General features: G+C 34.9%; 1 protein-coding gene across 1 annotated transcript in view; it reads left to right on the plus strand.

Annotated features, from left to right (window-relative positions):
• LOC148274868 (uncharacterized) overlaps positions 1–9463 on the plus strand; it is a 52829-nt gene extending 43366 nt beyond the window's left edge. The window contains exons 2-4 of the mRNA XM_088236504.1: positions 2111–2622; positions 2658–3045; positions 8766–9463. Coding sequence (XP_088092630.1) covers positions 2111–2622; positions 2658–3045; positions 8766–9194 — 1329 coding nt within the window. The 3' untranslated portion in view covers positions 9195–9463. The remainder of the gene's footprint in view (positions 1–2110; positions 2623–2657; positions 3046–8765) is intronic.
• Positions 9464–14116: the final 4653 nt, after the last annotated feature.

A 14116-nucleotide genomic window follows, 5' to 3' on the forward strand; every position in this document is an offset into this window, starting at 1 on the left:
GTGCACCGTTCACTCTGTTCCCGGTACTCACCCTCCTTTCAATATCTTTCTCAGTCATTCCATCCCTAGTGAACAGACTTCCCAGATACACAAATTCCTCTAGTTGTTTTAGTATAACTCCATTCACAGTGATTTCACATTTAGTCATACTTTCATTTCTTTCAAAAACCATCACATTTGATTTATCGATTTAATATTGTAAAATAACATAAATACGGTTCTACAATTCTCTCTGTTGATTACATGTGAGGGGGGAAGGAAATGAAGGGGGTACCACATACACGCGTATCTCGGATCTAGAAGGGTTTAAGCTAGCTCGAAATTATGGAACGATCTCACCGTGATATGATGCCCGAGGAATCCTGATGACCAAGGCGACCTCGCCTGGTCGCAGGGAAGCTGGAGAGCGGTCTCGTGCTAAGCACGTGGGTTGCAAGAGATGTTATCGAGACTGCAACAGGTGAGAAGTGGCTGGTTCGGAAAATATCCCTTCCTGGAGCTCAACGTGGTCCCCCAGGAGCTATTGGGGTTGCTGATACGCCTACCGGGCCCCGGATGGGTCCGATAACGTGCGATGGACGGGTATGATGGCCACGCGTCGCGCGGACAAGGGGAAACAGCCCATAAGGTGCTAGAAACCCCGTGATGAAGCCAGAGTTTGCCGAGGAGCCCTTGGGGACACGGATGGGGCGGATTACGAAAGATGCTGACCAACGCGGCCCGTGCGTCGCCGTGCGATCAAGTGGGCGCGGAATACGGCTACATCTTCCGCCGGTGCTCTAGTTAGAAAAGGCTATGCTCGACTCGTGATACACGACGCGGTATCAAACTTCGTTACTTTACAACGCACGTTGAAGAATAGAGATGACGCGATGTTATCGTTTAACGCGGTCCCGCCAGTATGGTTTCGGGGGCCCGCGGAGCTCACGGGCAGTAGGAGAGAACGTCTTTCTCCTATCGAGGCTGTCCCGGAACTGTCCCCAAAATGGCTTGAGGATCCTAATGTCCTTGAAGAGGTATTTGTTAAGTTTACTGTTCTGGAAATTAAGTTATTTTGTTTTGGTATGACTGATTTTTAGTTATAGAAATTGTCGTAAGTGGCGCTGTTGGTCATTTGCGGGAAGATTTGAATAATAATTCTTATGAAATCTAAGGTGTGAAATATAAACTAATATATCAAAATTGCAGGGTTCGATAATATTGTTTTATAGTAATCATGTTTAAAGGAAAATAATAGTTATTTATTTCTAATCACCATCACCGTTCATATTTATTTATTGTACAGTGCCCTTGAGATGATTTTCGCTAAAATGGCGCTCAATAAATTATCCAACTATCGTCATTATTCCCTTTTCATTGGTACGCCAATCGCAGCGCATCTTGATCATTTTTTGGTTACATGAAGATAAGACGGTTAGTCTTACGCTTCAGGTACCAGTCTAGGGACTATGAAAATATTCTACTGTAAAAACACCCTTTTCGATTTTCTTTTTGTTTTATTTACAATATACATAAAAGGTCGAACAGAGTATTTAAAAAAATAAATCATAATTACACAGCAATTTAATACATTATAATGAAATACATATTAGTAGTAAAAATAATAAATAAGAAATCCCACAAAGGTATTAGACTTTGAAACAATATTTCGTATCAAACATGTTGGGAACCGAACCCGAGACCTCTTGCATGGTAGGAAAATGCGCTGACCATTGGCCATGACCATGGCGCAAAGACTATGAAAACGCCAAAATTAAGTTGAAAACTAAATATTGCACTTTTAAAATTAAAAACTCATCCCAAATCAACAACTTAAATACGACAAATATTTATTTCCTTTTTAAACAATGAAAGAAAAACTTCGAAAATTTGTACTTACCATAATTTTAAGTGAAATATTTTATGTTAACCATGTCGGGAATCAAACCTGAGACCTTTTGGATGGTAGGCAAACGCGTTAACTATGGATTTTTTTTGTTTGAATTAGAATATCAATATTTTTGATACCATCTTCGCCTGTACCACTCGATTATTTTCTTAATGTTTCAAACCTTTTTCAAAATTTTAATGAATAATATGTTTTCTAAATAAAAGTTTTTTATTGTTCCAGGACATTGGAGTAGTAAACATATTCAACTCTCCTGCAGGAAGAGCCGTTGTCAACCAAAATGTATCACCAGAAAAGAAGGCCAAATCAATGAACCAAAAAACGTTTTGCTCAAATAGGATAACAAATACTGAAACCACAAAATTCCTTCTAAACCCGGATACTTTAATGGACCATAAGTGCAATAAGTCTTATATCTATTCACCATCAATGAATTACAACACGCCAAATAAATATAATTATACAAGTAATTTTCAATCCGGAGCAATAATTAGTAAAGACACATATTTTAAAATTAACACAGAGAGTAAACGAAAAGATAAAAAAGACGCTGTGAGATTTGATAGTGAAGATTCTCACAGAAAAACAGCTGAAAATTTTAAAACAACTGAAAGAGATGAAGATTTAAAAATATGTGAAGTGATTGAAGATAAAAGAAAAGGTGGTACGAATAAAATCGAAAGTTTTTTTGGAGATGCTGTAGAAAAAAGAGATTGTTTTGAAAACATGACGATGTTTTAAACATTAGTAGTGAAAATGATTTTAAAAGAGATAAAATAGAAAAAACAGCATCAGAAACTGAAACTGATATTAAACGAAGAACAGTTGTTAGAAATCCAGTAGATGTTAATAAAATTTCTCAGATTGAACGAGCAAAATCATTTGAAGAAGAAGTAAAAAAGATGGACGATATATACGATAATAAGTTGAGTAATTCTGGGCGAAATTTGGTAAAGGAGAGACGGTTTTCTGATGAGAAGTGTGATATATTGAGAAGGATTGTGAGCGGGTTCCTTGGAGGCTGGGCTACTGGGAAAGTGGTTGATATGACAAGATGGAGAAGAAGAAAGTCTAGTGAGGAGTTGTATAGAGAAGCGTCGCTAGCTCTTGGATTTCCGTGTGAGTTGACAGACTCATGCAGATGTTTAGAATGCCAGGTAATTTTGATTTATTTGACTCCTAAATACTTATTTCGACTTTTTGGGATAAGATTCGTTGGAAGATTTTGTTTTATTGTAAAGGTCATAATTATTAAATGATACGCAATGAAAATACTGGTGTGAGATTTGTTTTTCAATGAGCTTACAATCTTCATCCTCTTCACGTGTCATTTTGGGTTTGTCCAATAGTGACGATCACTTGGACGAAAGCTTACTTGTTCTGAGCAGTGCAAAACAGCTCCTCCACAGCTTTAATCCTGGTTCACTATCGGATATTTCGAAGCCAGGAAGGCTGTTTTCTTCCGACCCTTTTACATCCCTCGATCTTTCTCTTCATAAAAAGTTGAAACATGACGTACAAGGTATTTGCCGGGAGGGTTTACTACTTTATTTTTGTATAAATTTATGGAAAATGATAAGAAATGGTTAAATGCTTATTAATGTCACCTTAATGTCCGCCTCTGCAAGCTTGTTGCTCAAGTGTTTCAGGTTTGTTGACATACACCTCTTTCTTTATACAGCCTGTAACTGGGAGGGTGAATCGTCGGTGACAAAGCAACGGGGGACCTCAATGCCTATCGATTTAACCCCAATGTATGTTCCGCGATATTCATTCGTTTGAAAGTTATTCGGATTTTAATTTTTTTAATTATGAATATCTGATTTTAGGCTGGATGTTCCAAGTGTACCAAAACTATCAAGCCTACGATCATATTTTTTTTCTGAATAGTAGAAAAGTAGGCCTTTTAACCTACAATACAATTTTAAGTTGTTATTCTATTTAATGCCAAATAAAAAATAATCTTCACAAAAAAAATTTTAAAGGCGCTAATTTTTTTCTACAACCTATGTTTTTCTACACTTGGGACATCCAGGATAAAATCGGATATTACTAACATTACTTAAAAATTCAAATAACTTTTAAACGGCTGAATATCGCGGAACATACATGGGAGTTAAATCGATAGGTATTGAGGTCTCCCATCGCTCTGCTACCGATGATCCACCCTCCCAGTTACAAGCTCTATATTCTCACAAAAAGAAGTTCGAGGTTATTAAATCCGGCCATCGCGGAGGATAATCGGCAGGTTTCATCGCTTTTGCGACATCTTCGAGACTGGTATCTTTATTAAGGAGTTCAATGTATTTATACAAAACAGAGGTAAGGATAGAGATGTGTTTCTTTTTTGGGTGATACCACGTGTGTTTACCTTGAAGATGGCACTCAGTCCACTCAGTTTATCCTGAAGATGGCTCCTGCAATGGTAGCCGAAACGTCGAATCAAATCTAATACACACGATATCATCCAAAAAAGAAACGAATTGAAAAGAGTGACCGTGAAAACCTTCACACCTATATAAGGATAGAGAATTCAAAATTCAAAGAATTCAAAAGTTATATATTGTAAACACGAACTATAATGCATTTTGTTTACCAATGCAGTGTCCTGTGCACATCTAGGCGCAGATATGTGGATGATAATGATGATATTACTCGTGCGTCTGTAGAAAATTTTGATCATTTTTTGAAGCTTACCCATAAAAAAAATTACCGCTTACCGCCGAAAAATTAAAAGATTTTTTATATGAGAAATTCAAGCAACATTAGCGAAACCAAATCTATTTTTTTACCTTCGCAATTTTTGAGTACGTCGCGCGTCGCCTCTATTTTATTATAAAAATATATACGCGTTTCGGGAATTCTAAGGGCTGATTATTTCATTCATTTATCAAATATTTATCGTAATGTACTAAAATATCCTCGCGTTCTGCGTAAGCAGAAAATTTTTATTGAATTGATTCACCAGAGGCAGACTTTCCATAGAAAATCGGTTAAAAACCTCTTTTAATTTTATTTCTGGAAACTACAATTTTGATGAAGAGGCATAAAATTTATAGGCATTAATTTTGTTCACGTTTAATTTTTTTTCTACTACAACCATCGCGCCATTTATTTGTAGGGGTAGGTAGATGATGGACCAACACACGCCTATCCTGGCAAACTACGCTAGATTATCTTACCTATTTATGTATATAAAATATATGTAATTCAAAAAACGTAGTACTTTATATAATTGGTACACATATTATTTAAATTTATATTTTTATGTATTTCATTGCTTTATATTTGTTTTATTATATATTATACCATATTATTTATGTTTAAGTAACATGTATTCTTGGCACATATAAATACTTTATATTTGTATAATAATTATTTTTAATTTCTTACATTTGATTAGCTAGGCATTTATAATTAAGTAGTTTTAGTTTTTCTTTTTTATGTTATTGTTTTATTAGTATAGGACTACTTATTTATTTATTTAATTTTACAATACGCCCAAGGGGCATTTACAAAAAATATACAGTGAAGTACAAACATAGTGCGTAAAAATTTAAAAGATAAACAATGCTTTTTTGTATACATTTAGAAACAATAAGAAGCATACTGCCATGCAAAATAAGTGAAACTTTACATAGTAAAAAAGAAAAAAATAATTTTATATGGATATAATAAAAGTAATTGAATTAAAAAGCAAATTGTAAATAACTTGTAAAGAATTCAAACAAAAAATAAATACATTTTCATATACTTATAAGTATAAAAAAAAATGGTATCAACAAATTATTGTTAAAAACAAATAATGAAAATTAGTTAACAGTAAGTATATATGTGAAAATAATATAATATACGGTACACAAAAATATTTGATAAATTAATATCAGAAAGAGATAAGATAATAATAATACACATCAAAACAGAGAAAGAATTGTATGAAAAAGAAAGTTTTATTACGACATTAATAATTTGTTTCAAACAGTGCATTTAAGAACGTTTTAAAATTGATAATTGTCGTATTAAAAATGTCTATTTCACAAGTAAATTTGTTGGCTAAGGAATGTAAACGCTTACTTATGCTCTAAAGATAGAAAATCTCCATCTTAGAACAGGCTGTGCCATGTTAGATGGAGACTATCATAAACAGAGAACACTCCGTTTTCATTTTACATTAATTGGTTTTTATAGATTCCCTGTTATTAAGTATGTATATTATTATTATTTTATTTTATTTTTTTTGCAATAAATTTATAAATAAATAAATGAGAAATGACTACAGTAATAACTACTAATACTACTACCATCACGGCATTTACCTGTAGGAGGGGGCAGAAAGCTATGCTGAAGAACACCGCTCTGGACGTTGATCTGTTCCATGTATCCGAAGGGGTTTCCCGGAGCAGGATTCTCCTAATACTTTGACAAAAGTCTCTTTAATGTATTTTTTTTCTTGTTAAAATATGTACGCCTTAAATTTTAATTAGTTATGTACACGTTATTTTTTAAATAAATGAATTAAATTGATTAACAAATTACTACAGGGATGCAGAATACCTTAAATACGGGAATATGGAAGTCGAGGCATTTACAAGGCTTATGACCTGTCATTGGCTGGTTTAAGTGGCCACTTTACACACAGTGTAACATTCACCATTTTGCCTATGTTTGAACATCCAAATTTCTTCAATTCTTCCATTTGTTGATTTTAGTGAAGTTAAAGAGCTGAAACCTTTATTGTTGCGAAAAGATTCATCTGACTGAATTATTTCACATACTAGGCAACGCCAGAAAACAATTTTTCAATTTTTAAACTTCTTCTTGGACCAGTTGGTTTCATTACAATATTTGAGTTTGTCCAAATGTTCGTAGACAAAAGAGTGGATTTCACCCCCTCGGGAGTCATTAAGATTAACAAATTACAACAGGGATGGAGAATACCTTAAATAAGGGTAAATGCCTAGACTACCATATTCCCTTATTTGAGGTATTCTCCATCCCTGTTGTAATTTGTTAATCTTAATGACTCCCGAGGGGGTAAAATCCAGTCTTTTTTCTACGAACATTTGGACAAACTCAAATATTGGAATTAAATTGAATTGAAAAAGGAATGACTACCACACACGTCTATCCTGAAATACATTCCTAGCTTCTTCCACATCCATACATCTTGTCATACATACCTTTCGGTTTTGCCTGCTTTTGACATGACCAGACTTAAGATTTAAGTTTATCTGATCATATCACGTCTTTCTTGGTCGACCTCTTACCTCTGTTTTGTATAAATACATTTAACTCTTTAATAAAGATACCAGTCTCGAAGATGTCGCGAAAGCGATGAAACCGGTCACTGGATATTCCAGATTTGTGGATTAAAGTATCGCTCGTGTTTTATTTATACAATAAATTACAATGAACTTCCATCAATGATTTTCACTTACAAACTTAAATGTTTTATCAAAAATAAAGTTTGAGTAAACCAATTCCCTCAAATACGCCCCTGGTTTATCGATTTTTCCTCGATATATTTATCGTTCAATTCGTTCGCATATCATAATTATATCTAAAACATATTTCCCTCCACTACGTTTCGCTTGTTGGAGGAACTTACGCAGAAGTAATCCCCTAATAAATAATTTCATCATTGGGAGAAATAAAGGTGCTTCTGACTTCATACCCGAGTTCGAAACTTGTGGAAACCCGATAAAATTTTACAGAATTTTCGAATCTAAACTTGGCCAAAGGGGCCTTAATTCTGAAACTTTATATGTAAATATCGAACAAGGGTCCAAGTATTTTGTTCATGTAAAATATATTGCTATTTTCCCTGATAATTGAATCTATTTAAAAGCATCCGAAATGTTGTCAAGATGAAGATGCTGGAAGATATTAAAAACATGACACCTTGGAGCAATGTCTGCCAAAAGGTGTATAGCAAGAAGTCACAAAGGAAAAAGCCTTAAAACTGTTCGCCTATTCATTTCCAATTTCTTCAATTTTAAATGAATTCAGAAGAACATATTTACAACAGAGATGAAGAAAATTTTAGAGAGTATTATAGAAGTCTAGGCATCTACAGGGCTTATGACCTGTCATTGGCTGGTTTAAGTGGCCACCTAACACAAAGTGTAACATTCACCAAGGAATTATACAATGTCCTCATAATCTGAGTGTTAGAAAAGATCTTGGCATTTCTAAGAACAAAACCAAGCATTTTAAGGGAGTCATTACATAGATTAACTATATGAAGATTAAATATATTGTTATGATTAAATTTATAATTAGTTAATTAGAATAACTTTTTTTGTAACATTTAGAAGATCGCCGTCTATTGTTAGACATGGGGGTGCTTCATGACATACTTAGTGGACCGCCTTGATAGTCCAGCTCTTATGTCGGAGTTATCATTAATTGCCCCCGGCTACCGTACCTGTCACACGCCAAGCTCTCTATTTCATGTGCCAGCAGCTCGTACGAACTATGCCCAGAACTCTCAACTTATACGTTTTTTTAATTTTTATTTAAGTCTTATTTTATCTCATTTTATTATATTTTATCTCTATTCTTAATATTTAATATATATTTATATTTTCGACACTTGACACCTGTGCAATATTTACACACATGTCCACCCTCATTCCAATATAACACCCATTCACCCACCCACTCACTCACTTACACTCACACAAACACACTAGTATGTATTGTATGTGTATTTAATGTATTTCTCTGGATATCTGTCATTGGTTTTATTCTCTGTATATTTTATTTGTTATATTTTTGTTACATGTATGACTGTTGATATCCCCAATAAATAAAATATAAATTTTTTTTTTTTAAAAAAACATAATATTTTTAACATGCTTTTTTTCCTTTTTAGTGCCATTATTTCGACTGCGGGGATGGAGAAAGCGACACATCCGAAATGTCGTTGAACCTCTACGACTGTGACATCGAAGAAATGTCGTACGACCACTCGTCGTCCACAAACCTCACGTCCGACATCCTTTACTATGAGAACGAAACCTGCGCGACAACTCCCGAGCGACAAGTGTCCATCGAGATTCCGTACGACGTTGAAACCGACAAAACGACCGAAGAGGTTCCGGGAAAATGCGAGGAAAACCGCGCTGAAGACGAAGAAAGGGCCAAAAGTGACGTCTGTGCGGAAGCCATTTTAAAAAATGGCTTCTCTGCCGCCATTTTGAAAGATGACGCGGAAGTGGAGCCCTCGCTGGAAATCGCGGCGGGAACGCCCGTTGTTTTAGATCATTTGTTAAATAATCCCATGACTTGTTCTCTGCAATGATAAAAATTTAATCTTAATTAAAATTAAATTCTAAATAGGCAATAAGCAGAAATAACAATACAGGTGAACGTCGTTTTGCGCCGGTTTGTGCCGGCGTGGCGTGGGATTCCCCGGTTCGGCCGACACCAAACCACAGTAGGCGGCGCGATTCTAATTGCAGACACACTTTTACGCGTTGTTTTATTCTACTACCGTGTACGCAAGCAGCCTATTGTGTATGTGAAATTATTTCTTAAATTTATTTGCGTTTTGTTTTTAAGAAAAATAAAAAGGTGTGATTATATTTTTTAATTTATTATTATTAAAATTGAAAAAATATTCTAATATTTGTAGTTTCTGCTGTGATTCTGCAAGAAAGGAAACTGCTGCTATCAAAGCAAATGAAATTGGATGCTTCTTTCAAAAAAGTATGAGAATTGAATTTACTACCGAGAAATTGGTTGGTTAGTATTTATTATAAAAATTCATTATTTATATCAAGATATTATTTATTTTTTAAACGAATTTAAACTGTATTTATTAAATACAACTATAATTTATTTTGAATATACAGAATACTAGCTGACCCGACAGACGTTGTCCTACCCAAACGTTGGCTTGCCTTGGAAAAATACTTTTTATTGATAAGTAGGTACTTAGGTACTTGCCTGTGATCAAATCCCAAAACTAAAAATAGTTAATATTCCAATATTAAATAAGGGTGGGGACCTGTTTATGGTTGAATTCCACAACATAAAATAAATATTTTTTCAAATATAGCATTATTTTTGCAAACGTCAAACTCCGGTCGTTTCACCAACAAAGGGGTGTACTTATGTAAGAATACGATTTTAAAAAATGTGTTGAATTTTATATTATTTTAGTGTTACCAAAAATCCAATAAAAAGAAATAAACGAGTAGAAATTATAAGGAATTTAAGGAAATAATCTGATTGAAATTAACATTCAAAAACAAACTTTTATATACACACAAAAACAACATCTTTCCATTTTTTTGCAAATGCATTCTCCTCGAATGTAACCCTGGTAGATTGATGAATAAAACATTCATGCTCCTAACTTCTTTACAAATTCGATTAAAGAATTTAATATCTACGAACACGCGCAAAGCAAAGATCTATATTTCTCTGAAAACCGCATGTAAATTGGTTAAGCCGTTTAGAAGGAGTACGGTGACATCACACGTACAGAGGAAATATATATATATAAATATGTATTAAAAAAACATTTAGATTGTTCTTAGAGTTTTGCCACCGAACCTAAACTTATATCCATTATATTTGGGTTCATTTGACGCCAGTGTCTCTCGGAACCGAACCCCGGCGTAAAACGACGTTTACCTGTATTTATAAAGTGTGTCCTAATATTTGTATACAAATTCACAATTTTTTCCGACGTCATTGAAGAGTGATTTTCCAAATAGTTCTTGGTCAAAATTTATGAATTTCAATGTAAGAATGCCACTGTCATCACAATTAAAAGCTGAATAGCCAGCAATCATATTTATTAACTAACTGTCACAAAACCTGAGTTATCTAAACTCTAAAATTTCACACACTTCCTCGAAATTCCCTCAAAAATCCTTATTTCAAAAAGAATGTTGATGATGGCTACTATTACTACTACTACTACCATCACGCCATTTCCCCGTAGGGGTAGGCAGAGAGAATGGACCGCCACACACTTTTATCCTGGCATACATTCCTAGCTTCTTCCACATGCTTTGTACATTACAAGCAAGGTGAAAGAATAATGCAACTCACATATTAAAAATAAAAAAAAGCTTCTTCCACATTCATACATATTGCCATACATGCCTTTCGGTTCTGCCTGCTTTTGACATGACCAGACTTAAGATTTTGGTTTATCTGATCATGCCACGTCTTCTTTGGTCGTCCTCGTCTCACGTTGCCGTTTATTTTTGCCATATTTACTTGTTTTACCATTCTTTTGTCGTCCATTCGTTCTACGTGACCAAACCATCTCAGAGACCCTTTCTTAATTATTTATTTATTTATTTATTATTTACACTCTCGCCTGATTTTATTATTTGTAACCCTGTATTACATTGATTGACACACATTCGTCGAAGAGATCGCATTTCAACCGCGTTCACTCGGCTTTCATCCTTCCTCTGCCAGTTCCATGTTTCACTTTCATACATAAGTGTTGGGACTAAAACCCGTTGTGCACTGCCATTTTAGCTTCGATTGACATCTTTTTATTAGCAATTACTGTGCTTAATGCGCTGTTCATTTTGTTGCCCGCATTCACGTCTTGTCCACTTTTCCATCTCTTGAAAACATGCTTCCCAGATACACAAATTCTTCTACTTGCTCGAGACATTAGTTGTTTACATTTATTATGCAGTCAGTAACCTCACTTCCCCTTTAAATACCATCACTTTTGACTTACTTTCGTTCATCGCCAATTCGCTCTCCAGGCATACATAATACATTCTAGAGACTATTTGCTGCAAATCAGCCTTGCTGCTTGCTGACAGAACTGCATCATCAGCATACAACAAGCAGCTTACTGACAAATTATCCATTTTTGCTCCAATACCCATACATTCTATCTCCTCCATACAGTTGTCCATGTATAGATTAAACAACCATGTTGACATTACACATCCCTGTTTCACGCCACAAATTGACAAATTATCAAAGTGTATTTAAGCGATCTAAATGCACGATTGAGTCTAAAATCACTTTTGACATGTCGTATAAAAAAATCGCTTGTCCTGATAAAATCGTACAAAACACAAATACATACCAGTTTTTCTGTTTTCAAAATTTTTTGACTAAGGACATTTCGAAAAATCACTCTTCAATTGATATTAGATATTTTGCCAACAGAGACGAAGCTGTTACAGTGCTTATAATCCGTTATCGGCTAAGACAAGTGATCACTAAGGTAACCACTTTTCAACCATAGATGTCGCTCATTTTCTCCACACTTTTATTCTCTATAGTAAACCAATGCTCATGGGAATGTAATATTCAAACCAAATATATAGAGAACCAAAAAATGCGCCATTTTTTTTGCATGTAAGTTGCTTATTTTTGCTTGGCTTACGTTTCGTTCTACTGATCTTACGTATTTGCATTTAAGTATTGGCAAAAATACTTTTTTTTTCTTCTTCTTTTTTCGTGATAATATGCTGGCTTATCTCGGCCTCGTTTACCTACCATGCAAGAGGTCTTGGGTTCGATTCCCGCCATGAAATATTGATTTAAAATGGTGTTTTCACACTAAAATATTTCTTAGTTTCTGGACTGGTACCTGAAGCGTAAGACTGATCATTTTACCTTCATGAAACAAAAATGATTAAAATACTCTGCGATTGGTGTACCGATGCAGTTAGGCTCGGGAAGGAAATGACGATGATGATGATGCTGGCTCGATTATTTAGTTCTCTCTCATTTTTTTTCTTGCTCAGCGTATCTTGATCATTTTTGTTACATGAAGGTAAGACGATCAGTCTCACGCTTCAGGAGCCAGTCCAGGGACTATGAAATATTTTTAGTGTAAAAACACCCTTTGTAATAAACATTTCATATCAACCATGTCGGGAATTGAACCCGAGACCTCTTGCATGGTAGACAAACGTGCTGACCATTACACCACGATGCCGACCGTTTTAGATTGATTTAAGGTAATTTATATACAAATATAGTTATTTCTATTTTTGTGCATATTTGGCTTTTTTTATTTACATTTTCTCTTGAATTATATAAATATTTTTTTTATTTTATTAGTTGGTTGGAATAAATTGCTATTCAGCATAATCCCGTCAATGTGAAATTTACATTACGTACAAAAATATAAAAAAATAATAAAAAATATACAGGTGTACACATCCTAAACCACGACGACGAATCAGTATGGACAAGAAGACATATTAGCATATTAAAAAAAATATTTAGAAAGAAGACAATTTTTCAAAATAACATATTAAAAAAAACAAATGGTTGCTTACTTCTGCGGGGGAGAAACATGGGGGCGCGGCCGCGGGGTTGACGGTGTATCAGACTCCCCCTCCCCTCTCCTCGTTTGTCCCCTGCAGAAATATGCAACCATTTGTTTTTTTTAAATATTTTATTTTCGTCAATTTTATTCGTTCTAAGAATTAATTTTAATGTGCCAATATGTCTTAAATCGAAAGTGATGGTTTTTGAAAGGGATGAAAATATAACTAAATGTGAGATCAGCGTGAACGGAGATATTCTGAATCAGGTAGAAGAATTTGTGTACCTGGGAAGTATGTTTACTAGGGACGGAAAGGCCGAGAAAGATATTGAAAGGAGGGTGAGTGCCGGGAACAGGGTGAACGGTGCACTAAAATCTACTTTGGCAAACAAATGTTTATCGCAGGAGGCTAAACTAGCAGTTCACAACGGAGTTCTAGTTCCAACTCTAATGTATGGGAGCGAAGTATGGAATTGGAAAAATAATGATGAAAGTAGGCTGAATGCTGTCGAAATGCGATCCCTCAGGCGAATGTGTGGTAAAACGATGTATGATAGGTGCACAAATGTCGAGATCCGTGAAGTGTGTAAGGCTGAGACATGCATTATTGACAGAATCAATAAAGGGGTGCTGCGTTGATTTGGACATGTAGAGTGAATGGACGGCAAAAGAACGGCTAAAAGGATCTACGATGCAAATGTTGATGGATGCAGAAAACGAGGAAGACCGAGAAAGACATGGCACGATCAAGTCCATCAAATACTTGAAGATGGACATGTCAAAAGTAGGAATAATCGGCGTGCGTGCATGAGAAGAAGTATGAATGTAGAGGAAGCGAGGTCTGTATGCCAATATAGAGTGTTTTGGCGTTCTATCCTCTCTGCCTACCCCTACGGGGAAACGGCGTGATGGTTTGTTTTGTTTTCATATGTCTTCTTGCTCATACTGAT

This window comes from Micrasema longulum, unplaced genomic scaffold, assembly GCF_059751315.1.
Source record: "Micrasema longulum isolate JH-2025_06_02 unplaced genomic scaffold, ASM5975131v1 h1tg001563l, whole genome shotgun sequence".
In the NCBI taxonomy this organism is placed as follows: Eukaryota; Metazoa; Arthropoda; class Insecta; order Trichoptera; family Brachycentridae; genus Micrasema; species Micrasema longulum.